The sequence below is a fragment of the Anopheles stephensi genome, chromosome 3, assembly GCF_013141755.1.
Source record: "Anopheles stephensi strain Indian chromosome 3, UCI_ANSTEP_V1.0, whole genome shotgun sequence".
In the NCBI taxonomy this organism is placed as follows: Eukaryota; Metazoa; Arthropoda; class Insecta; order Diptera; family Culicidae; genus Anopheles; species Anopheles stephensi.
In genome coordinates, this window is record NC_050203.1 from 74,123,772 (window position 1) to 74,149,559 (window position 25,788).

General features: G+C 46.8%; 1 protein-coding gene across 1 annotated transcript; it reads left to right on the forward strand.

Moving 5' to 3' along the window:
• Window positions 1-405: 405 nt before the first annotated feature.
• On the forward strand, window positions 406-15,116 carry LOC118510734 (zinc finger protein 235-like). The gene is made up of 5 exons (XM_036052946.1): window positions 406-1,256; window positions 9,634-9,916; window positions 10,882-11,375; window positions 11,783-11,948; window positions 14,119-15,116. Exons 1-5 carry the CDS (start codon window positions 1,065-1,067, stop codon window positions 14,403-14,405), a joined length of 1,422 nt encoding a protein of 473 aa, XP_035908839.1. The 5' UTR covers window positions 406-1,064; the 3' UTR covers window positions 14,406-15,116.
• The last annotated feature ends 10,672 nt before the right edge of the window (window positions 15,117-25,788 follow it).

The following is a 25,788-nucleotide window of genomic DNA, read 5'->3' on the forward strand; positions in this document are numbered from 1 at the left end:
GCCTTAACGTTTGGCCTCCCATGTGTGAAGACTCTTCCCAAAGAAGAGAAGGAGTAGCATACGAAGTAAACAGCAGCAGCGTCCAGGCACCTTACTCGATTCTTCGACCCTTCGTGCACGCTACCGGCGCTGTGCGGCATGCGCGCGGCAGGTTTCCGATCGCAGCAGCAGGTTTCGGCGGCAAGCTTCGGGTTCTCTCTCGCGCTGTGTGTGTCTGTGTCCCTTTTGGTATGCGCAACATCATGCGCAACTGCCGCGCTGCTACAGTTAAGGCGAGCTTTATGAGCCTGCGGGCGATCGAGATCGTGGTGCGGAAGCGTGAGCGAGACGGGACTGACCGCCAGGAACGGGATGCAGCGATCGCCGGTTGCTTCGATCGAATGCTGCCGTTACCGGGAAGGTCACGGGCAGATCGCGACGATCTCCGGTGGCCAGTATTTGTGCACACGTCGTCGAAGCGGGTCGAACTTCTCGGACCTGCGCGCAAATAATTTTTTTTCTTTCGTTCGAACGACAAAGGTTCGTCGCTTATCGCGTTGAAGTCTTTCGTATAGGAGAGCCCGGAAAGCATTGCGTGTGTTTTGATTTGTGCTTTGTTTTTTCTTCCGCAATCAAACATGAATGCGCAGACTGATGCAGTGTGGTAAAGGAAAACGAGACAGAACCGAAAACAAAAACAAAAAACAAACGATGGTGACTGACTCAGATTTCAAGTGCTTTATTGAGCCGTCGGTGTGCGCTAGCGTTCGAAATCGGCAGCAATGATCGTGCGGAACGATCGACGCGAAACGGCAATGCAACAGCAATCGTACCTGTAGTTGTAGTTAGTTTATTATCGCTTCGAAAAGAGTCTATGGTAGTGATCGAAGATCATCCACTTCGTGTGTAGCTTCGTGATTGTTGTTTTCGGGAGAAGCAGTTAAAGCTTTCGTAGTGATTTCGACTGTAACAAGTGATTTCTTTGGAGCGACAGTGAGTGTGTGTGCGTGTGTGAAGTGCATTTTGTAACGACTGTTAAAGGACATTTAGTGGTGAATAAGAATTAAAACCCCACTCAAACGAACATGGAAACGTGTGTGTTAATACCGCAAGAGTTTGCGCTGGCCGTGACAGGGGTGGGTGCTCGTAATTCCCGTGAACAAACGGCCACGGTATGGTCAAACACGGCCATCCCGCAAGGTACGCTGTGCTATCCGTTCCAGGGCACAGTTCGGATCGACAACTTGGACGTGTATTCTACCATCGAGGAGGACGATGTAAGTAACGGGGCCAAGGCATCAAGGATATTTAAAGTAGGAATTTAAATAAAGGCAAAAAACGGTTTCCCTTCTTGTGCACCTGTGCAATTGTCAGTTAAAAACCGTTGGAAAATGTTCCTGTTCGTTCGTGCCTTCGTTTGTGGCTTTGTGTAAGATGGACACAGGAACCCTCTACGGCTAAACGAAACAAAAAACAGCGATCGATACACTTGCTGAGCAACGTGTGAGCTGAAGAAAAGTCAGCCGGGTGTGAAAGAAAACTCATCCTCCCATGACCGTGAGAAAAACAGGGGGAGGGAGAAACGTCTTAAAGAAAAACAACCAACCGTCACCGAGGAACCAACGAACATGGGATTGGGGCGAATCGCAGAATGATCACTTTCTTAAAGACGCACCCTAGTTCAAGGTGTACCGGGGCCCTGACCGTTAGTGACATTAAGAATTTCGGAACCAAGGAGCCATAATTTACTGCGCCCTCTTCCGAAAGCCGGAAGAGGGTTCGTCGTTGAGGGTGCGTTTTGATACAGGTTGTACCCTGTTTGATTATGCATATGCAAGTACTGCCCGCATCTTATCGCGATGTTCCCACGGCTACGGTTGAGGAAGAATGTTCTGGAAGTTCAACAAGCAATTACGGGCGTACAGGCTCTCATCTCGCAAAGCAAATCGTTTAGCTGGTGGAAGAAGGGGTGATGATGGCTGCTTTTTTTATCATGCTTTCGGGATCACTTATCGATCGATCGAGCGAGCGTGTGATATATGATTGGGATGATTTCTTTGAAACAATCACCTGACCTGTTGTTTGCAACTTACTAGCCGGTAACAGAGACGTACCATTCCAATCCTTAGAAGGGTGTGGACATATCCAGTTTCGTCAATTAATCAACGTACCGTACAGATGGTTCATTTACACGATGTTGTTTCCTTTGCGCGCTGACGCTGATCACATACCACGTACAGTCTGCGCTAAGGTTCGCAATAGTTGCTCCTCCAATTAAGGCAACTATGGGAAATTCCCAGATAGGTGAGGCTATTGGCGTAAAAATGAGACCGATTCACAAATCAATTAAAGATGTACTGATGTGCGTGTGGGGCTGGGTGTGATTATGGAGCTAATAGCGAGCAAACAAAGCGTTGTAATAGCACTTTTAATTTCACCGACTTCTCTTACGTATGTTGACATCATTGATCACTTCACATAATAAGAGTGGAGGGGAGAAAAAAAAGCTTCTTGCCATAATGTGCTGATGAAAAACGATTCCATTTTCCAGTAAGGGAAAACAACTCCTTTTCTCTTTCGGTTAAATCTCTCCCCGATACTCATTGTAACAGTAGATGAATAACCGAGAGGTATGTGTGTGTGTGTGCTTGCGTGTATCTGTGAGTAGAAGTTATGATGCTGTGTAGTTGAATAATAGCAGAAACATTCCACACAATCTTGAAATAGAAATGACTGCATCAATTAGCTAGCGAAGCGAAGCCGGGCACCAAGACAAGTTCATGGGCTCGTGTGCGCTCGGCTAGTCTAGGGGTTGGCAAGCCTCCCCTTCTTTTCCATTATCTCCCTTCGCTGATCGCAACACACAAACGGATGCCAATAACCTCTCCGGTGTGAATCTGTAGCACGACTCCCCGACGACGAGCACAATTTCCATAATCATAGCGCAACATGATAAGCGTCCATTGAACCAAAAGGGCGTCGTAGTAGTACTTTTCGGGGTGCATTACTTTCACTGTGACCGGGGATCAATGGGCTGAAGGGTGGACGATTTTGCATAATTCATTTATGAACCTCTTGCAACGGGAGAATCTTCCATCCCCCTCAGGGAGGTAGTAAACACGAGCAAGTCACATAATGAAGCACAATTAAGTCAGGTTGCGTCTTTGCGGTGTCAGTGAATGACCTAAGCCCACGGGCGCAAGAATAGCGGCCACTAGCGAACGACGGGAAATTGTCTCACAAACTTGAACTTGAACCGACCCGAAGTCACCGCACCGTTTGTGACACGAGGCACCATAAACCCGGCGGACGCTGAGAAGCGGCATCAAGAGACGCACAAACGCAGAATGGTACCTGGGCCAATTCGAGATAGATGGCGCCGATAATGGCTCTGAAATTCGGAAAAGATGTGCCAAAGGAATGAAGCACAAACAGCCACAAAAAAAAGGTTTCGGATTCGGTGATCGATCGGAAAAGAGGAGGCCAAACGAATCCCGAAGCACCGTAACAAACCTGAAGGAAGGATCAACAGTTCTGGACGTAAAAGTAAGGGATCATTAAGCGTTGGACCGTTTTGCAGGTGCAGGTGCAACATCGGATTTGATAGGTGCTCCTATTTCCTGGAGAACGATCGCTAATTGATGACCTTTCGATACGCTTCGGGATACGGTTGCGGGTCGTTGCATCAAATCGCCGAACGATCCTCGAGTTTTAGGACCGAAGGCGTGTGAAAGATTTTTCGGCCAGAAACGGCTGGTCTGAGCGTGGTGCGTTTATGGCTTACCGGATCGGGGTCATAAATCGGTCGGCAGTGAAGAAAGAAACGATCAGTTTGGTTGGATCCGATCTGGGATCGAGACTGGGGCAGAGTCGAGCGAGTGGAAAGCCTTGCAATTTGATCGCTGGTTTGTCGCTCGATTCCCACAGTTGAGTGGAGCTGGTGGACGGTTGTGTAGCTTTTTTGCGGTGACAACCTAATCAATGACAACTCGACACCTGGACAACGTGCTCGATATGCCTACACCTTGCTCTTGAGACAGCGGCCCAGCATGGAAGGCGTACGGGCCCAAATCCACTTCCCAGTGCGTCGCTCTAGTCGTTCTAGCAGGAAGGTCCCGAGTTGTCCAGCGACCATCACGTCTAAGTGCATGGACGAATATGCTGATTCGAAGTACGTTTTGAGGCGCGTGGACAACTATCCGCTTCCATAAAGGGGCTCGAACGACGGTCAGACAGTAATGCAATGATAATAAATATCTTCTCCGCTTTGTCGCGTACAACTTCGCCTTGACTCGTGTCTTAAGGTTCTTGCGAGGTGATCGTGGGATAGAGCTTAGGACACGATCACCCAAGAAGAAGTCCGTCAAGCCTCAAATCCCATCCACTCCAATGTGTGAATGTATTAATCAAAGCCCTCCACCATCACACCACAACCACACGAGGCTATTTAGAAAGTCCTACCGCGTCAACCAAAACAAAGGCCACCGAGGCTTTGGTTGATTGATTTTTAATTATTTCTTCCCGAGAACCGAGACTTTCTTTGCCTCACAGCTACTGGGCAAGCGGCACGCCGAAGGTTGATAGATGACTGGGAGGACACCTGATGCTGCTGCTTCATCGATCATCGGAGAAACTGACATCGCATGACATCGATCGACTGTTGGGATCGGGGCGAAAGTCTTAACCTCACTTTCTGGATTAGGTTACCCGTAACCGAATCCTTTTGCTTCGCCCGGGATGGAATGCAGGAATATCCCTCGGACTTGCATCATGGACGCAGTGTTATTGATACTGGGTCTAATTTGCTGGGTCGTGGTCAGGTGCTATACCGATACCCTTTCCTTGAGAAGGTCGCACGGTGGACGGGTCATAAATTCAGTACTTAAGATCAGTGTCCTGAGAACCCAAACCAGCTTCCTTCTCTGGGGCAGTACAGTGTGAGCGTGAGAACGTTCACGTCGATCCTCGGACGTCTGTCAGCTGTCGCGGTGGGATACGAGTACACGGGATCGCAGGGCGAATGGTGGAAAATCAAGGGCAAAGACAGAAGTCAGTGCCAGTTGCATGTCAAAGTGTCCACTCGTCGTCGTATCATAATCGTCCTCATCCGGTTGTTGCAGATGCTGCACATGCAACGGTCGGTCGCCAAGCGCACAGAAGGAGCCGACGCCGACCTGCGAGTCTGTTTGATCTGGTCCTTCCATTCTCATTCAGTCGATCATCTGACAGTTATGGTTATTGAATTGGCAACCCATCGGCGAACTGTAAGCCGATCCCGCACGCACACAAATACACTCGGGATCTTTATGATAATTGTGCAAATAAAGATTGGAGTTTAGAGTCAGCCACCTAGAGGCTTACTGGTTGCTGGCGGGGGCTCGAGTTCTTCATTCGAGATGCAAATGAGTCGCGTGAATCACAGCGAACGACTCGCCGGATTGAGTTGTTGCGGGACAGCGGGACTTTCTCCCATGGATTCCATGCATGCGACAATGCACCAGAAGCAAACACGTTTCGAGTTTTGTAATTAAACAATTACTTAATTATGCATAATGCGCGGAGATACTGCTCCCGGTGGGCTCCGGCACAAGGGTCGTTTGCGAAATCCAGAAACCATAGAGCCAAGCCTCGTTCGGGGTTGGAGATATCGTACATCTTGGCCAAGAGTCGTTCAGCAGCTTCGAGAGCAGCGAACATTGCACTGTTACAGTTGTTTGGGTCGTGGATCTTCGACTCCGCTACCGTTCGAACAACTCAATCGCTAATAAAGACATCAGCAGACCGATCGAAGCTCGGTTGGTTCCAAACTTTTGTTCGAAGGCGCTCTTACAACGGTTTAATTGAGTTTCGTCTCACACGCCTCTGCTTCGGCGGCTCGTCCCAGGGTGCGGAATTCAGCCCAGCTGCCGTGACATTAGGATCCGAATTCAGTTGTTCTTGTAGCGAGCCTCTCTCACCCGGTGATCCCGAGATAAAAAGGCCGACCGTTCATTTGCATAAAGCGGGCTCAGTGGGCTTCTTCGTGGTCCGAGTACATCACGACCAACAGCACGACAGTCTCGCTTAATCCTCCTGAAAGCCTTTCCTCGTACCTTGGGCAGCTGATCCCGGGTGGGTCGAGACATCGAGTCTCTCGAGAGGCCGCGGTTGTCCGGAATGTGTGGTTGTGTGGAGCAAATTAATTGAAATCGACGAGTCTATTCTGGTGAGGATGTCTATGGGATTGTTGTTATGTTTTGGGAACGTCGAATTGGCGGTTGCGATCGTCGCGACGAGATTTACGAGGGTCACAGAAGCTTCAGCTTCCTCGAGCTCGCATGTGAGGAAGCTCTAAATTAGTGTCATTTGTCGGGTTCGGAGCTTGTGTTGTTCTTCGCCCCGATGAGCCGATGGTTCGACCCTCAAACCGTTGGGTGATCGTTTTAGAGCTAATAAATATTAATTTGGAAGATAAATTGATCACGACTTTGGCCGGTGGTCGAGCGAGCCAGGTCGGCGCAACAAAACCGAAAGCTCATTCCACCTAATCAGACTCGCGTCGAAGCGCTGGGCCGGAAGAGCTAACTGGCAATAATATCCGATAATGTTCTCGGTTGCGTTCATTACCGAAAATGAGTCAGGGCTTTTGTGGTGGAGTTATGCTTCCTTTGTTCTGGATCAAATCGGTAATTCCCATGTTGGAGCTCATCTTTCGGAAGACGCAGCTCCGCGTTGGTTCCTGTGTGCGTTTGCTCACGTGAATAGGACGCGTGCCGAGGAGATAATTCTAAGCAAATAATGGAAGCAGCTCTAACTCGGATTGTGGTTAGCATTTGAGGAAGGAAATTGGAAAATCGTGATCATGTTGCAATTGTACAGTGGCTGAGAGTATTATCCCTTGTGGTTACTCATTCTTTCTCACTTGGTTGTTAAAATAAGACAAATACAGAATTAATTTAAGATTAACTTCTGAATGCTGAAGCCTCTCATGAAACTCTACAATCGCTTCTAATATAAATATTTGAAACAAGAGACGATATTTGTGGAATCACTGCAGAACAAATGGCTCAATTCGGATGATGAACGCCGTTGCGCTTGTTAAGCCTCCGATACAGTAGTACGTCTTGTATCGTGTTTCAGCTAGATGGTAGCGTCTGATTGGCATCCCAGCGTGGGTCCACCACGAAACGTTTGACCAACCAAGCATTGAGGTTGTTGAGGGAAATATCTTCCATCCCCGGAATGGCGTCTCCCATGGCTCCGGAACAAATTGAAGTTTATGTGCGTTAAAATCTATCTCCTGCTGACCTCGGGACAGCACACCACAACCACCGAAACCCAACTCCCGAAACGAAAGAAGAAGCCATGACATAAACGGTCATCCCGAGGCACATCCCGGGGAACGAGATCGATGCCCGGCGATGCCGTGCTTTATTGGAGTCATTTTTATGGCAATCCGTTATTTTACTGCCGAAAGTCGATGGACCGAATATGTCTATCTTCGGATCGTAGCTTCGCAGACTCAACGCTCAGATCCACCTGAAGTATCTCATTTAATGATGATCGTTCGCTCAGGCTGCTATCGATCTTTATGGTTATTCTGGATAATCGGAAGGATCTGAGATGGGAGGATCAGCCACGGGCATGGGAGTAGAGTAGTTTCGGAAATTAATAGGAGTCGGACCGGACCGAGTTCGTTTCCTATTCCACCGAAAATCTGATAATAAACGAATAAATCAATAAACCATCGTTTCGACCGAGCCAATGGCCGCAGAACGCAGGAAGCAAAACTAGTTTCTAGTGTAGTAGAACGCTCCGTCTAGCCTCATAGGCTCGGCAATGGACAGTGTTCAGGAGTGTTGATCAGCTTCCAACGCAACAGTCGAGCTGCAAACGGCGGACAGTTTTCATATTCATAAATCAAATGCGATAATTGTGCATAAATTGTCAAACACACACAATTTGTTCTGCACAGCCAGCACATGGCAAGTCGATCGTTGGCTGGGAATTGGGCGAGGCATCGCGCGATCGCAAGCCTGTCTGAGCTAGAATAAATCACCACTGGGCTTGGAATCCAGACGAGTGGGAGTTATGGGCTGATAAATCAGAGGACAATCAGAAGTGACAATTCTTCCACTCGACAGCAACCACTTTCGATGATCGCTGAGAAATGATTCCAGAACATCTTTTCCATTGTGGTTTGTGTGGTGTGAACTGGTTTGAGTTGTTTTCTGAGATGACAGGACATGATTTTCTCTAATGGATTAGCAGAGAAATGATGTGCTACGTAGGATCTTAGAAGAATGTCTGGCGTGTTGTCCCAGGGTTAAGAATAGGACAGATATTCTTTAAAAAAATACTTCTTCAAGGACTCTTAAAGCAAGATCCCGACTTCTGAGGAATATTTCATTTATATCGCGAAAACGAAGATAAAAAATACTTTCAATAGGAAATTCCCTTCACTGGGCGGAATCGCAAGGATCAAAGACTGCAAAAGCCCTGTTGCCCTCGTAAACCACGTCGGGAATGATGGGATCAGTAATCATCCCCAACATTTTCGACACAATGATGGCATTTATTCAAGGTCTCAGGGCCATAGGGACAAAAATCGATTGCCCCAAAAACCCGAAAAAGGGCCCTCAGTTTTATGGCATTCATCTTCTCGTTGAAAGGGTTTGTTGACTTCCCAGGAATCGGTAATGTCTTTCGATGCCCTCCCCGCCCTGCCCGCCTTTCTGTCCCCCGGAACACGCACACACACACTGGAGACGATCAGCTACAGCGAAATTGCAAATTATGATCATCAATTCGGTATCATTTTTCGATCTTTTCCCTTCCTGTGGATCCGAGTGGACGTGTACGAGCCGGCCTGGATGCACGCAGCCTCCGCGCGACAACAACAAGTAGCGCGAAGCGGAAATTTATTTTATCTCCTCATATATATTCATAAACATTTGTGCAATCTTTGGCCGGGGCAGTAATGGCGATTGGAACGATCGATCGATCGATCGGGAACGACCGACGGGAAAGACTCCGGCAGGTGGCGGCCATCGAAATATATTATCCAACATTTGTAATTTCGATCTGTATCGATCGGATCATGAATGGTGCGCGGGCTCGTTGCTCGTTCATCCCGATGTCCACTTAGATATGTATCGCCTAAGGCGATGGAGGGAAGACTCTTGGACAGGGATCGACGGATGTTTACACTCGTTAAGCCTCGTCCGCATCGTCGTCCATGTGGAGAAGATGGGATGGTGGAGTCGTAAAGTGACAATAGTTTAACGATTTGCGAGGAAAGAAGAAGGGCAGAACCGTCTAGCCACCCTCTGTGCTTGGAATGGTCGGTTTACGTGTCGGTGGTTACATGGTTGAGTAATTTTTCATAAATCACATGAAGGGGAACATTACCTGGGGCGGTCCGTAGCAGATAGTTCACCGGAGCGGAACGAGTGTAGGGGAGAAAATATAAAAAAGGGGGCGTTAAGTGTCATTAATTAAGCCATTACGAGCTGTCATTGGCGATGCGTGTCATGGGGTAAATCACACTTGTTGAGTGAAAGCGTACGATTTAACACAGGAAATAGCTGTTTAGCCTGCATAAGGCACCGTTTGTCACCTGACGGCTTGTTAGTGCAGCGTAATAACCGTACGTTTACAACCCCTGCTTTACAGATTCGACACCGGTTTGGACTGTACGACGAGATCACCAGTGTCAATGGACGAACGGTACGACACTGCAACTGGATCCGGTTCCTGCGCGTGTCGGAAACGTACGGCCCACAGGTGAACGTGGTCTGCGCCAAGGTGAAAGGTGAGCCGATCTACGAGATCGTGAAGGCAATCCCGTCGCATCAGGAGCTGGTCGTGTACTACCTGCCCGAGGGTCCCGAGGAGCTCTTCTTCATCCGGATGCGTAGCCAGCTGTACCGTCAAACGATGGACTCGATCCTCGAAGGTAAGCACCAGCCCCCGATACCCTTTTAAGGGGAGTCGCCGAAGAAACAAAAGCCCGTAGCCCGGGAGATCATCTGGAGCCCTATCTGAGATAGCATTCATTTCACCCATCACACGTACAGCTCCCAGCACACGCATGCATTGGTGTGTTGTTGTTCGTACCGACGACTGCGAGGAGAGCGATTTTTCGTAATAAATAAAATAGTGATTTTATCAATAATAGCCGGCTCTCGTTTGTGTAATCGCGGATCGCGGTTTGGAGGTCGCCCAAGCGGACGACGACGATCGCTCCCGAAAGCGAGCTTAAATTAATACACACAAATGAGTGTTGTGTTTCTTAACAAGAAAATAATTGAAATAATTCGGTAGATTACGCTTCGAGATTATTGGAAGGTCTGCGCGGTTTGGACGCTGGAATGCTTCTTGGCACAGAATTTGCGCCGTCTCCTGATGGCCATTTCCTTTGTGCAGTTGTAGCAGCTGCAGTTTGTTGCACCTTTTTCGAGCACGGTTTCGTTTCCGAGTGTTAACTCAAAAGCATTTATAATGATCTCCTTTCTGGCGGTGTTTCTGGGCGTGAGCTATCCCGAGACTAACGGCAGCCGGGAGACTCGAGTGAGAATCGGGAGTAATTAAGCCCGAAACTGATTTCCATAACACTTTGGCTGGCACACACAGGCTGGTGGGAATTAATTTCCTGTCACCAGGAACTCGCCCGGTACCCGCCAGGAAGCTTACCGGTTGCAGCGACCGTTTCCTCGTGTGTGTGTGGAATGATAAAACTCCCGACTGCACAATTAATGAAGCGGTGTGAAATGAATGAGCTAGATTAGCGCTAATGATGGTCGATTAATAAACGAGGCGTTAAGTGTAGCAGCTTCGCGAGAACTTCGACCGTGAACAAATCCGCATGTTGCGATCAGCGTTGTGCGATCACTTATCCGGACTTCTTCTCCCTGTTTGCAGACTCACCGCTGGACCTTTCGACGTCGCTCCTGTCGCGGGTGATGCTACCGATCTCACCGTCATCGGGCGCCGAAGATGAACACAAATCGGTGTCGGGCGACGACTCATCGATCTCGATCTCGTCCGGAGCCAGTACCGGGGGCGATCGGTGTGACGCCGGGCTGGACCTAGAGCTGGCGGCCATCTCCAGCGGACCAGGATCTCGGGCCTCACCCAAGGCCCGTCCGTCGGCCCGTTCCGAGCGGGCGATGCTGCCGTGCGAAGTGTGCGGCAAGGCGTTCGATCGTCCTAGTCTTCTGAAGCGTCACATGCGCACACACACCGGCGAAAAGCCGCACGTGTGTGGGGTGTGCGGCAAGGGCTTCAGCACGTCCAGCTCGCTCAATACCCACGTCCGGATACACTCGGGCGAAAAGCCGCACCAGTGTCAGGTGTGCGGCAAACGGTTCACCGCCAGCTCCAACCTCTACTACCACCGGATGACGCACATCAAGGTAAGGAATTCGATCGATCACCAAATCGGGCACGATGCTGGATTTTGTTGGAATTCAAATATTGTGGGCCACCGCCCGGGCACTACCCGTTGTGCTTCAAATCTAGCCCGTTCGATCTTGGGTTCCATCAATCAAAGTCAGGTTTAATGTTGTCACTGTCTTGGTCCGACGAGCTCTAAATTGAGCTGTCGTACGGGATCCGGACCGGGTGATGAACTCAACGACCGTTTCCCTGCGGTCTCGTCAGCGTGGGCGGTTTTCTGGCCACAGATAGTGGTGATTTATGTCTTGCGCTGCCGTCCCGAAGACGGCATGACATTTAGCTTCTTAATTCCGTTTGATCTCCGTCCGGCCGGTTGCTCGTTACTTATCGTTTCTTCGCTTCCCGTTTTCTTCGCTATCTGCAGGACAAACCGCACAAATGCAGTCTCTGCTCCAAGTCCTTCCCGACGCCGGGTGATCTCAAGTCGCACATGTACGTCCACAATGGGTCCTGGCCGTTCAAGTGTCACATCTGCTCGCGAGGCTTTTCCAAGCAGACCAACCTGAAGAACCATCTCTTCCTGCATACAGGTAAGCTATATCCTTTCCTTTGTGCGTTTGCCATATCCTGTCGCATCCTGTGAGCTGCAGCTACTGATAACATACTGACAGACGGGTAGGGTTCACCTGTTTCGGCTCGTTAGGGGGTCTTGTTGCAACCTGTTGCGACATCACGCAACACGCAGCGTCATTTGGTACCCGGCAACTCGGGGTTCCGACCAATGTCCCTTTTAACCTGCGGCTATCACGCATCTTCCGATCTCTACCGCACGCCGATGCCATTTTGTTTCTTGTGGTGATCGGAACAGATAAACCATTTGAAATATCGATGAGGCTGATGTCAAGTGGGGTGAGTCTTCTTGACTTTCTTCCCAGCTACTTCCAGGGTCATCCCGAGGGTACGAAAAAAATATTCTTCAAGATGGGAAGAAAGGAAGACCCGAAAAAAAGGACTTTTGCTATCAAAGAACATACTTTTAACGACCACAGCAAACTTGATCGTTGGTGGTTGCAGGGTGTGCGTGTGTGCATGTAGAGAAAGTGGATAATTCGAAAAGATCATGACGTAGTGAAATGGGATCTTTAGAGATGTGTTTTCTGTTTTCGGATTCTCTAGCACTTATCGTGAGCAGCTTGAGATCAATTCAGGCAACATCTCAATCAATTGCTAAGGTTAACTGAGGAGGCAGCTGATGGGAAGTTTGAAAATCATCTCGATTAATAAATGCCAGAGTTTTGTTCCTCGTGCTTTTTTTTCCTGGTCATAAACGGCCGTTTCCTCATAGCACCTGCGCTAACGATAGAATTTTCCTAACATCTTCCTTTCCGTCGCTGCTCTTACCCAACCCTAGGGGAAGGTTTTTTCTCTTCTGGTGAGTGTGTGTGTGTTTAATAATTCGTTCATTCATGGCCGGAAGAAAATTCACGCTTAATTAAAACGCGCTAGGCGCGCGTTCAAGGTTTTTTTTGTTGTTGTATGTCCCAGCAACGGTCTGGGTGGCATAGAACGCAACGCGCTCTACGAAGGGCTAGCAGATGAAGATGTTCTACAAGCAGTGATGTATGAGCAGCGATGTAAAGAGTAATGTATGAAGTGTTTTTTTTCGATCGCAGACCGCTGCGTACGATCGATTGATGATGTGGCAGAAAGACGTCGGAGACGATCAAAACGATCAGAACTACGGTAGCTGCTACCAGGTGGAATGCACCGCAGGAGGGATGAGAAGATTGCGTCAACGTGGGAGAGAGGGTCACCGACAGCGTCGCTGTCGAGAGGCTACTGGTCGAGAGTCATGCGGACTTTGGTGATGAAGTGTTAAAGGCTGGTGATTGATGTTGCGCTTCGACATTCTCACCGTGCTGTTGGGCATCACGAGCCCTAATGAGTAGGTGATGATTTTAAAAACTTCAAGACATTCCAACGATTTTGAGGAGAATTCTAGAACTTTTGAGGCCTATAAACAATCGATTTGATAATAAGAGGCCTAATAAATGTCTCCAAAGCGAAATGCAAGCAGAAAACAAGTGATGAAGGCCATGTCACACTTGTCTCTTCGATGTCCGCACCTGGTACCGGTGTATCCAATCGTCTTGAGATTGAGTGCAAAATGCACCGGAGCCTTCCCTGAAGAAGGTCAATCAATGCGCTCTAGCCATCCGTCATCAGCACAAAGCGTCCGATGAATTGCAAACGATTGTCAGCGATCGTGTTCTAGTGCTTGTAAACATGCGCACACTATTCTTGTCTTTGCACCCCATGGGACTCATGGCTGCTGCTGTTGTTCTCTTTTGGCATCAATTGATCCTCTGTGTGCCGCACGGTCGGGACGTGCAGTTTTATTAATGCGGTCATTGCTATGCGCCGCACCGTAGGGATGTTGTCGCGCGAAGGATAATTTATGATTACTGCTGGCATTATGATGTCGTTATTGTTGCGCTTATCGTTCCCCCGTTGGTGGGCACCGTCGCCGTGTTATGGTGTGCTGGTTCATCGCTCGCACGGCGAAGCACAGCAAGACGGCGATCGAAGTGATCGTCAATTGCACTAATATCTGGGCCATTGAATCGTTTTCTTTTGGGCTCGGGGAATTTCTACTGGGACTGCTTCTTTTTGTCTGCCAAGCTCATCACTCAATACCCTTGTTCCGCATTATTAAACCATTTCGTTCTTTACGCTTCCCCTTTTCTTTCTCTGGCACAGGTGATAAACCGCACGTCTGTGAAATTTGCAACAAATCGTTCGCACTTGCCTGCAACCTGAAGGCCCACATGAAAACGCACGAAGACACGGGCTCGAGCCACGAAGGAGAATCGAACCGTAGCACCCACAGTCACAGCGAGGGCGAGGAATCCAATTCCTCGCCATCTTCGCTGCAGGGTAGCACGGCCAGTTCGTTCGAGAAGGCGGATGCCGATCGGTTGGCCAACTTCTCCAAACATCTACTGTTCTCGAGCTACACCAAACAGATGCTGTCCGGAGTGGGCTGATAAGGCGACGGCTGTGCAGAACAAGTGGTTGGCTTTGTCCACTTTACCGCCGGTACTAAACTGGGCGCACGCACGTAAGCACACAAAGGTTGCACTCACTCGCACTCCCTTCATCACTTACGACTAGATTAGACACGGACTCTCACACTCACAGCTAATATTTTACCCACACCCAGAACAAACAAACAAATAGACCTGAAAGGTTTGGCTTGAAAGGTTGGGAAGAAAGGAGAGGAAGAAAGAGGAGTGGAGAAAGTTGGTAACCAATTTTCTACGCTTCACCCCCCCGCTACCGGTAGTGTTGTTCTCCGAAGATGCCAAACTTTTGGGAGGGTTACGTTTACGATTGTCGTTATTATTTTCGAGTTCCACGGAGTCCGCTGGCCAAAGACATAACACGCTTAACTACGAGCACCTTTCCTACCTCCTGGTTCTCTCTGTTTTTAATTTTTGTATTCGACACATAACGCACCTATCGCAGGACGAGGCCTACGCGTGCAAGGGGACGAATGGGGCACGCATTTAGCGAAGAGTAGTGACAGATAAGGGCGCTCGTGCCGCTCGGAAAGGATAGTGTAAATAGGTCACTTTATCGTTCTTGAGTTTTATCGAGAAAGAATTATGGATTTTTACATAGCTGTAATGGTCGTAAATTGTACAGTGAGAAAATAAAATTACTACGCCGGAAGATACTTACAAAACATCAAATAAGTGGAGAACTATTTATTAGTAGTTTATTGGGGGGAAAACACGAAAGAAAAACTTAAAAAACTAGCGAAAGGGTAAGTATAAAAGTCTTCAAAGGAAATAGGAAGGTTAAGTATGACTTTCAGCATTATACTCTCTGGGTAGCTTTGTGGCGCAGTGGTAGTGGTGCTGTTCTTTGACATGACTGACAGCACCGTGCCGGCTATCGAATCTCATCTGCAGCGAGACAATCTAAGCAAGATTGAATTTTCTGGCTTCTTTATATGGATAAGGGTGGGTATTTAGATAATTTAATGGTAATGTTATATTAACCCCGGTATGTATGTATGTATAACCTAGTAAATTGTATGTGTAAGGCCAAGCAGAAGGAGATCATCAAGAAGTGCTCTCCATCATCATATATTGCACCATGAAATTATTAAGGTGTTATTTGTGATAGATTCTATTAGTCAAAAAGTGTATGGAATCGCAACGTTTGTTACGTACTTGAGTCATGCAGTAGTATAAATATTTCCATATTAATCAAACACCATAGAAGAGGGTTTAAGTTGCCACTTTTGTTACTTTTTCGCTTGGTGTTGGCTTATCGTGGTTCTTACATTCGAATACCTACTCTATTGCAATATAACTCAACTATCTAGTGCTCTGGTTCAAATGCATTTAGTTACTGGAAAACTGGTTGGGAGCCAGGGCTTTTATCATTTCTCTATTTGTGACATGGGGTGAATGGAGGCTTTGGGCAGGAAATCTTATACAGCCTGCGTAGTATCAGAGGTTGAATATAACGCCCACTTCACACTTACCACGCGTACGTCAATGCAGGTCGGTTATCAGGGCGAGAAGGTCTATTTTTCACAGCTAGCCGGCGACGTTCAGCATTGGTCAAGTGGCAAAATGAGTTATTGCGGACGCGCTAATAAATCTATACCCAACCGAGTGTTTGCCAGACGTATGGGGAGGGCCAGTCCCTTTATAACCTGAAGAAAAGCAGAGTGCCCTCGGATTTCGTGGAGGAAGTGCACTGCTAGACGATTAGTTTGGATTTTGTCGAAGGTGGCTGCTTTTGCATAAATCATCTCACTGCCGACGACGGGTCCAGCCGTCTGACGCCCCTGCTTATTATCGTCCTCGGATGGAGTGAGTTGGTGAATTTTCTCTGCCCGACACAACGCACAGCAAATGTCTGCACGATAGCAGAGTGTAGCAATGGCACGCGCGTTACTAAGGGAACTCTGCGCGCACGAGAACTTCCCGCATCAAAAGTGCTACAACAGTTGGTGCTTTTGACCAACGTTTCAACGAGACCAATTGCGCGGGTTGACAAATTATTTCGTGTCAATTGCGAGTCGCCACCGATGCGTGGTGTGGTGAATTACAACTTGTTTGTTTTTTTTTTCTCTCTAGTCTCCCAACTCCCTTCCCATTTCTCGCTGACGGCGTGAATTCTAATTACACGGGCACACGTTGGGGTCGGTCACTTGGTCTGTGTGTCTCCGCTGAAATGTCTCTGGTGGCTGGTAGCAAGCGTATTAAGTAGGGTTAATTTATGGAAGGATTATGCTAATGTTATACATAGGAGACACCCAGACGGATGCCTAGAGTGTAACGTGACAAAGGAGGTGTGTAAATATTAGTTTAATTTGTGTGATTAAATGCAATAAAGAGTGTATTAGGAGGAGCGAAAAAGATGATCGTTTACTTATATGGTGGCTTTGGGGTGTAATGTTTGATTAATATACTACAATTGGTTGTTTTTCTATGATCTCTTTGGTTTACGAAGATTACGGGGGGGTCCATATCATATGCTTGATTGATTAGTTGTTTATTGTAATTACACCCGAAGCAGAAGAAATAAAGTTTAGCAATCAATACGAGATTCGAACCTAGTCCGGGCGTGTTAAAGAGTCGTGCACTTACCACAGGCAGTATTCGCTTAGCCCAACGCTCTGGGAATTCTATCCGATAACCTTCATACTCCATTCGATACGATGTTCGATTTATAAATATTGACATGCGATTATCATAATCGTGTTATCCTTCTTTTGCTAACAAAAACATATTTTTTCTCCATTACGCAATGGCGAAATAAATTTCAAGTCACGCACAAAGGTTTTCCGATATGCAATAATTGTCATTTGATTGGTGTCTAAAAACCCGCGAGGCCACAAAGTTGGCCTCATATTTCAACCTGATTGGTTGGTATGTGCGTGTTTCGAGGAAAACTGTCACCTTGGCCCGTACCCGTAACTTCAAACACCAAACACATGCCACATGCGATGCCGTTTGGAAGTTATTTTTGTGGCTAAACATGATCCGTCTCCAGTGGATCGTGAGAGTTGAGGATGATGGCAAAAGCGAAACGTCCAAACTCAATCGAGCAAATGCATCGGTTTTGGGTTCAAAGGAAGAAAGAGAAAAACAGCCTAACATAGAAAACCGTTTGAACGACACACGACCAGCAAACCTGATTTGATATTGATACCGAGCTGGAGTTGGTGCCGTTTTTTGTGTGTGTGCTGTTGCTCTCGTTGTCTTAAACACGACGACCATCGATCCTTTCACGTGGCGCCGCCAGCGTCCCGTTTGCGCGAGCTGATCCCGAAAAAAAGCCAATTCATGTCCACACCGGGCCCCGTAATTGACATATTTTCGTTTGATCGAATTTCTGATGTATCGATACGATCGAGACACAATCGATCGAGTACGGCTTATCGCAGGCTCGTATGAAACGTTCCCATCTTGATTCAAGTTATGGGAGGCGGTTACACCCCCCCTTCCCCCCCTTTGGGATTTGTCTCGTTCCGTACGACCTTCGGTGTCCTTCAGAGAAACCACGTATTGGTTTAACTTTTTTTTGTAGCCTTCTCGAGCACGATGGTTTTTGTATAGAATTAGTCAAAATTGGTATGGGAATGCTCTGCTTCAGTCTAATTTAAATATGACAAAATGTGGTATGTCGTTCGGCGATGAACGAAGGCTTCGAAGTGGAGGTGATTGATAGGGCCGATCATCTTTCAACGCCCCCTCAACCCATTCCCCCCTATTTTGCCCGAACCCGTTTGTCACCTTAACAAGTGCTGCGAGCTTCGCCGTGTTCGGAGCCATGGAAATCGTACAACCGCACCGACTAATTGCTTTCAACTGACAATATAAGCGGCGAGTAAGAATGGGCCGAAGCCCCGAAAACCAGACCAGAGATCGAATTGGTGGGAATTGGACCACGGGTCATCACAAGCATTGGCAGCATTGTCAAAGCCCGTTCACCTCACGAGACTTTTGCCAACCGATCCGTTTTTGGGGTTCGGTATCAGTTTTGCTTATCGAAGCTTATCGATCATTCCGATTCCCGGGTCGGAAGATAATCAACGGTCGACCGGTGTGTTCGATCCCGATGGCTGAAGAACTGAAGTTGCAAAACTGATGGGAATGACGAGTGGTATTTGTGTAGTTGGTTTCGGGTTCGGGTGGACAGAGGACTAACGAGCCCCTCGGGAGACACGACCGACCGAACGGTACACAGCAATACCGGCCAAACCATATACATTTCATCGTTCGTCAATGTGGCTGATATGGGCCCGATCAACGACGAATGACAAGCTTTTCGGTGCTGTGAGGTGATCCGTGGTCAACCACGAAACGAGCGAGATGAATTTGTGTTCGCGAAGCGGGTTGAATGAGTTACGTTCTCAAGCGGATCGGTGATCGGCAAAAAAAAAATGGTGATTTGACGTTGAATCCGTACAAACGTCGCGAAAGTTAGCGCCTAATGGATGAGGTGACAAGCAGGATTAGTGGACTTTTATTTGGGCAGCGAACGACGGGCGATCGGTTTTGTGTGGTTTATTCCATGCACAAAGGGGTGAGAAAGTGAGAAGATAATAGAATAAGTCCTTTCTAAAAATGAAGATCAGTTCAAGGATTTCTCAAACTCCAATTGCCTTTAAATATTCGATCCAACTGAAGGTGAGATAAGCGATTGAAACGAATGTGCCGAACGAACGGTAATGAAATAATCAATTATTAATACACTTCCCGGACGTGACAGTTCGGTCCGGTGGCGAGACAGGCGGCACACAGTAATGAAGCATAATAAAAGGATGCTTCATTATAGAGCATTCTACCACCATTCCGGCTCCCCATTTCTCCCACAGCATAATGGCATCGGCATAATGGCCGGGTCGCTGCACCTACTACCGATGGTGCCCTTCGGTTTGACGAGAGACCGGATCCGATACCACCACCGTTGATGCACCAATTAGAATTGTATTGTTTGCCGATTTGAATAAAAGTGAAGCCGTCGACGGCCACGGAAAAGCGGAAAACGTCCCGCCCCCCCCTCTCCCCCCAATGCAATCCCGTCCCCCCGCCCTCCTCTTCATCGGTTGATAAAACGAAATCACCGATAATCATGCAGAAATAAATGAGCGAAAATCAGGTGAGGTCCACCGAGATCAAGACGTCTTCGGGTCTTTTTCCGGCGCTGTGTGCACAGGTCTGAGGGCGTTCTGTGCACACGGTGCCACCGAGCGCCCATTTCCAGTTGTTCCGCCTGTTCGTCCGGCCCGTTGACAAGTTGTCAGGCTCACGACGATTCATATAAAAAGTCAATCATTATAATTGAGGAAAAATTTTACATTCATTATACAGGGCGGTCGTAGTGGTAGTAAGTTAAATAGGGGACAGAAAGATGACAAAAAAGAAAAAAAAACGGATGGAATCTCTCTTGCCAATAGCAGAAGCTTTCCTTGGGTGATTGGCCAAGCGATGGATAGCTTGGTGGGAGTGATAAAAACCAACAGTGTATACAATCTTGCACCTTCAAACGCTTACTTACGGTCGAGTACACAAATGAACGAAGTGGGTTTTGCAGGGTTTTCCAGTCAAATTTAAAAGTGTATAAATTGCTTGATATTCTTATTAGAACAACCTGATTTGGTATCTTTATCTGTCAAATGCTAATAAATCGGAATATTTGTCTTCGAACTGTGAATTTTTAAGATACAATTTATACATAATAAAATTAATATATTATGGCTGCCAAATAGAAAAACGGCTAAATATCCCCGAGCTCAAAATAAACAACAATTCAATGAGGTAGAGTCCTCCAATTTCTCTTGCACTTATACTCCACTGGTTACCAGATTTAACAGATTATATTCCACCGAGATTGGAGCACCGAAGGAAAAGATTCTTTAATTATTATAATAAAGATGCCATCATAAAATAATACTCCTTAAGCAGTGTTTTCTGTATTTATTTTCCTTTATTTTGATTTTTTATGAGTTTTATTGTTAAATGTTAAATTAAGATTTATAGACATTTTTTTTTGTTTTAGTCGGCGGAATTAATTGAATTTGAACGTAATTATATTCAATTTGATTGTAATTTATTTAGGATTCTCGTGTCGATAGCGAACATTATTTATTTAGTTATTCATACCAATCCAACCAGTCACTTACCGGGGACAGTAAACATGGCTTGCATTAAAATAATTTTAGAATTTTAGAGATAAAATGGCTGATATTTCTTATTGTCTGCTCTGTTTCTTATCCTTAGTATTTCAAGATCTGCTGCAGCCTCTGGATGGGCACCTCTAGAAGACATTTTATTTGGAGGAAATACCCACAAAATACATCTTTGAATCATTTTTTTAAGGTCATCTTGACTACACCACGCGTCCATGATTATTAGAATTACAAAATAAATATTGAATTTTATTTAAATATGCACTAATTTAGACAACTGAGCCCACAGCCAAGAACCCTGTAAGATTCGCAAACCAAACAAAAAATAGCCACAAGGGTGTGGTGTGCGATCAATCTCCTCCGTGCCCGAGCTGTAGAGCGCATTATCTGATGTATGGCTCTTTTTTTCGCGGTCTCGTGCATCACCGTGAAGGTGTCGTCCGTCTCGTGTATCAAAACGGGAACTACGATTAGACATCGCCCCTTCGATGCACAGTCACACACATACAATCGTTGTTCATTGCATTATTTACACTGGAACGATTCGCTTCGGCACACTCGGATCGCATCCAATGAAAGCTCCCATTTACTTAATTTAATAATGAACGCCGGATGCTTTCAGCTACGGATTGAATGTTCTCCCCCGATGCCTGTGAGTTTGTTGCAATTTTGTGTCGCAAACGGCTTTGAAGATGGTCGGCAAGCGTAATGAGACTATTAGGGGTGTGTGAGGAGTGAGGTAGTTAGGGAAGGGTTTTTGCTACCCTTTTTTTTCGTTCTGTTCAAGAAATTTTTCCCTTCAATGTGCAGTGTGCTTAATCTTCGCACAAACAAGCTATCATCAAGTGCATCCGCCAGCATCAGTCGCTCGGGTCCCCTTCGGTTATCCTGCTCCGGGTGGCGAGAAATGAAGATGCATCGCAAATGAGGCAACCGAATGGCTGCTTTTCGATGGCTGCTTTTTTGTTTGTGAAGCAAATGTAAAAAGGCACCCCCGATCGGTCCCGATCGGTGCCATTTAATGGTGGTATAAATATAAATTTCCAATAATTCAAACGACACTCTTCAGAATGGTTGGTCTGTTGGTGCGCTGGCAACACGCGCGTCCTTTGCCGCGGTAATGGCTTAATTTGCAACCATAATTAATTGCTTCATTAGCTGCGAAACTGTGGCGTTTTGGCGTCGAGCGTTGGTTAAAATCGATCAGTGCTGGCGTTTCGATGGCGTTGATGATCGTTTCGCTCCCTTTTTTTCTGAGTGTTGTGGAGAGCCGATTTAGTTTCATCGGTGGGTTGCTTAAATACTGGCAGCTATAAAATGGAATTAAACGAATTCGTGATCCAGTATTGGAATGACGGACGTAAATTCGCGAAATCGTTACACTGCTACATATGCGCCAATATTTTAGGTCATCGATTTTTGGGAGGATGTGGGGGTTTTAAGCCCCACCAAAAGAAGACTACAAAGGCTTAATCCACATCATGTTTCTTTTCCACCATTGCTCTGCCTTCGAAGGAACGAAAACAAATAAGTATAAAAGGCTCGAGAGAGCCTTAACATCAGAAGAAGGGACCTGAAGAAGGGATTACCGGTGAAGTTTCTGTCGCCGGCGGCACACTTGACTCGGGCGATGATACTCAAACTCAATTCCGCACCGGGCACACGGTGCTGATCGACAAAACGATCAAGTGCATGAGTAAACATAAATTTCACGGGCAAACCCCGGCAATACCGAGCCCAGGAGCCAGGCCACGGAAGCGCGCAGGGTTCCGAAGTGAGATTGCGGCGCGAACAATTCCCACCAGCAGGTTCCGTACGTGCTGCTCTGGGAGTTGAAGGAGTCGTCGTGGGTCGTTTGGTTGGTTGGTGTTTTTTGAGGCTGAGGGCTGACCGCCCGGGTGGGGGCCGGTCCGGCCGAGTAGGATGATAAATTAAAAATCTAAACAATACAGGTGATTGTAATGTTTGATTAAATGAGGCACGCCGTGACGTGGTACGAGGGGTTATGGTCAGGGAACGAATGCCGGGAAACTAATTTCATTTGACGCACAACAGTCGCGACGGTAGAATTCGTCCGATCACGCTCGCGTTGCTGCTCTTGGGTGCTTTGAAATGTGCTTTCGAAAGAAATGATAATCGAGAGTATGTCGGCCCTAGGGGTTCTAATATTTCGGAGGCTGGAGCGCATGATTCTGTGGTAAAGTTGGTTCCGAGAACAATTAAACTGTTGAATGTCTCTATTTGTATTGTGGCCGGCGGGAGATGCCACCGGAGAAGTTTTGGACCCTCCCTCCCTGTATCGATCCAATATTGATTGTGCGATGAAGTTTTGCTGGAAGGTTGTGCAGCATTGCTGAGGTCACTGTCAGGGCAGTGAGAATAGAACGCTTAATTGTGTTGATGAAAGCTTTTCGCTTACAAAGAAACGTTCCAACATTCCTTTGCCGTGGAGACAAAAATTGCTGAGCAGCACAGAATAGCTGGCCAGACATACAAAGCCTGGGACACGTGTTCGTAGGTTGACACCCAAGGAAAACAACGAATGATTAATACCTGATGGTCACACAGGGCGAAGTGCATGCAAAAATCCACCACCAGCCACTCGTGTTCACGTTCTGGTATTGCACTGGAACAATGTTGTTTTATTTTCTCACGCATACCAAAGGGGCCTTGCATGCCGCTCGCATCTGGACACTTGAGTTGGTGCTCCCGTGGACACCGAAACCTACTGCTGCTGCTCAATATCATTCAACTGTATCGTTCGCGACAACCAATCCAAACTCAATAAAAGTTCAATTTAACACCTCGGCGGTGGTTGTACGGTCACCGAGCGGGCGCAACTACCACGGGTCAACGGTGTTCCATGCTGGTGCTGGTGGCTTTCCCGTTTTTGTTTTGCTTTGCAGCTCTCGGTGAACTCCAAACGGCACCCTGATCGCCCCATAACGGTGTAGCCGTAACGAAATGACAATTTATATTTATTGAACGTATGATTTAAGTTAACCACCGTTTTATCTTGTTGCACACGCGGTCGTCACCCGGTACACCTCGCTCGGTACGCTCGTCAGGCCGAAACCCGTTGACCCAGCTGACCACACTGCATGGGCTGTGTGCATCTGAGGACGGGTGCAAAATATTCAGAGCATTTAGCAGGGGTGCATCTGGTACACTAACAAGTGTTAACCCGGGAGGGGCGAGGAGGGGGGGCGGTAGGGATTATGGCAGGGTGTTGGACAAAACAGTAGTCATCCTCGGGTGAATGTTTATGGCAGACGTTAATCCGAACGGTACCGAAGCCATAAATAATCGCGTGAACTAGTGGTGAACTGATCATTGAAGTGCTCTTTTACGCTTAAGGTGTGTTGAGGTTTCCTAGGAAACTGAAATAGGGACTGTCCGGGGATAATTTTGAGGCGAAAGAGATTTTTTCTTATTTTAAATTTGATTTTAATGAATTCGTTTCAAAATCAAATTTATAATTAATGTAGTTTCAATGTGATAATGAAGTTTTGAAGTAATGAAGTGAAGTATACCATTAATAAAAACGATATAAAATTATATAGCTTTAAAAGTTATAGCAAAAGAGAGGATAACCCATTTTTAAACTACTGGATTCTAAATAAGGAAGTAAACTAAAGAATGAACTAAGAGTGAAGTATTTTACTAGGCTTACTAGACTCTTGATAAGAAAGTGAATCAACGCATGAACTTTGAAGGAACTATTGGTTTATTTTGATTTTAGGAGACAAAGTAGGCCTCAAAGACCCAAATCCTCTATAAATAAATTATATTTAAAAACTGGGCTATTGAATTGGAAAATAACAAAAAATCTACTTCAAAGGCTCTTAATAAGAAAATAAATAAAAACTACTTTATATGATCTTCGCATTTATTGTTTTCAAATAAATATAAAAAATGCAATAAGAAATTGTTAAGTTATGGTTTTTAATAAAGAACTTTAAATAAATATCAATAAATTATAGCAAACCAATTGTAGAACAATTCTCAAGGGATAATTAGACTTTAAGAAAACTAGCGAATGAACTTCAAATGAAATGAACTATTTTTATAGCGGATGAAGCTAGACTCAACATGATACTTTTTTCATTCATATTAACTAGACGAGCTCTTGCTTCCCTGAAGCTCCTTACCCCACAGAGAAAGCTTTGCATTCCATCAGAACAATAAGTGCACCGGTGTAAAACATAACTCTAGGCTCGTGCGCACTCACCCTTACAGGATGCCCTTAACGGTCGTAACACACACAGTGCGGATTCCGTGGCGCGATAAGAAGCCGCGTAGTAAACCCGACCGAACCGAAAGCCAACCCTAAACCGCCAACAGCTTTCAACGATCACAATCGGTGCCAACTAGTAAGAAACTTCTAGGCGCTACTCGATGCTGCACACGGGGTCTGCACTGGAAACAATAAAATTTAAATTAGCACCCAAATACGGCATAATTGAGTATTTGTTACAACCGGCTGGTGGCTGAACTCGGGCAGACGCGGCTTCCTTTAGAGAGGAGGGGCAGGAGTGCAAAGGGTTAATATTTATGTTTAATGTTTAAAATCAAAACATGCCCGATACAACGCGATATGATCGTAGATTGTTCTGCGCGCGCTCAGGAAATCCGCTACCGAGAGCACACAGCGGCTGCGAGCGTATGAATGAAAAATAGCCCGAAAAGGAGTGTTTAGGTACGACGCGCACTTTCACGGTGTGTTCGACCCGGTTCAGTTCGTGGCGTGTAGGCACGGCACTGAGTTGGCTTCCGGATGCGGCGCAAATGCGCGTAAGCTGGGAGTTGTTTGGGGCATTTTCTAAGCGCGCGTTGATTTACGGGAAGGTGCATCGGTTGGCCCTGATCGTCGCGCGAACTGACCTAATCTGTGTATAGGGGACCTTCGCACACCTTACGGGAACGCGGTCGCAACTATTGCGGTCGTTATGAATATGGAAATCGGGAAGTTTTGCTCCACTGTCGATATGCAGATTTGGCAAAACAATTGTTTTGTAAGTTATAGTCAATTGGTTTTGGGGTCCCGTGTGTGTCGGTGGTGCACCAGGGCGACAGGTCCCCAAACAAGGGGCAGTTTGCCACAGGGTTGCTGCGAAATGGCAGTCGAACGGGAGCGAAATGCATAGCGGACCGTTTGTTTCATCGCGACCATTCACGATACGATCAGCTCGGGATGGAGTGTAGGAGTT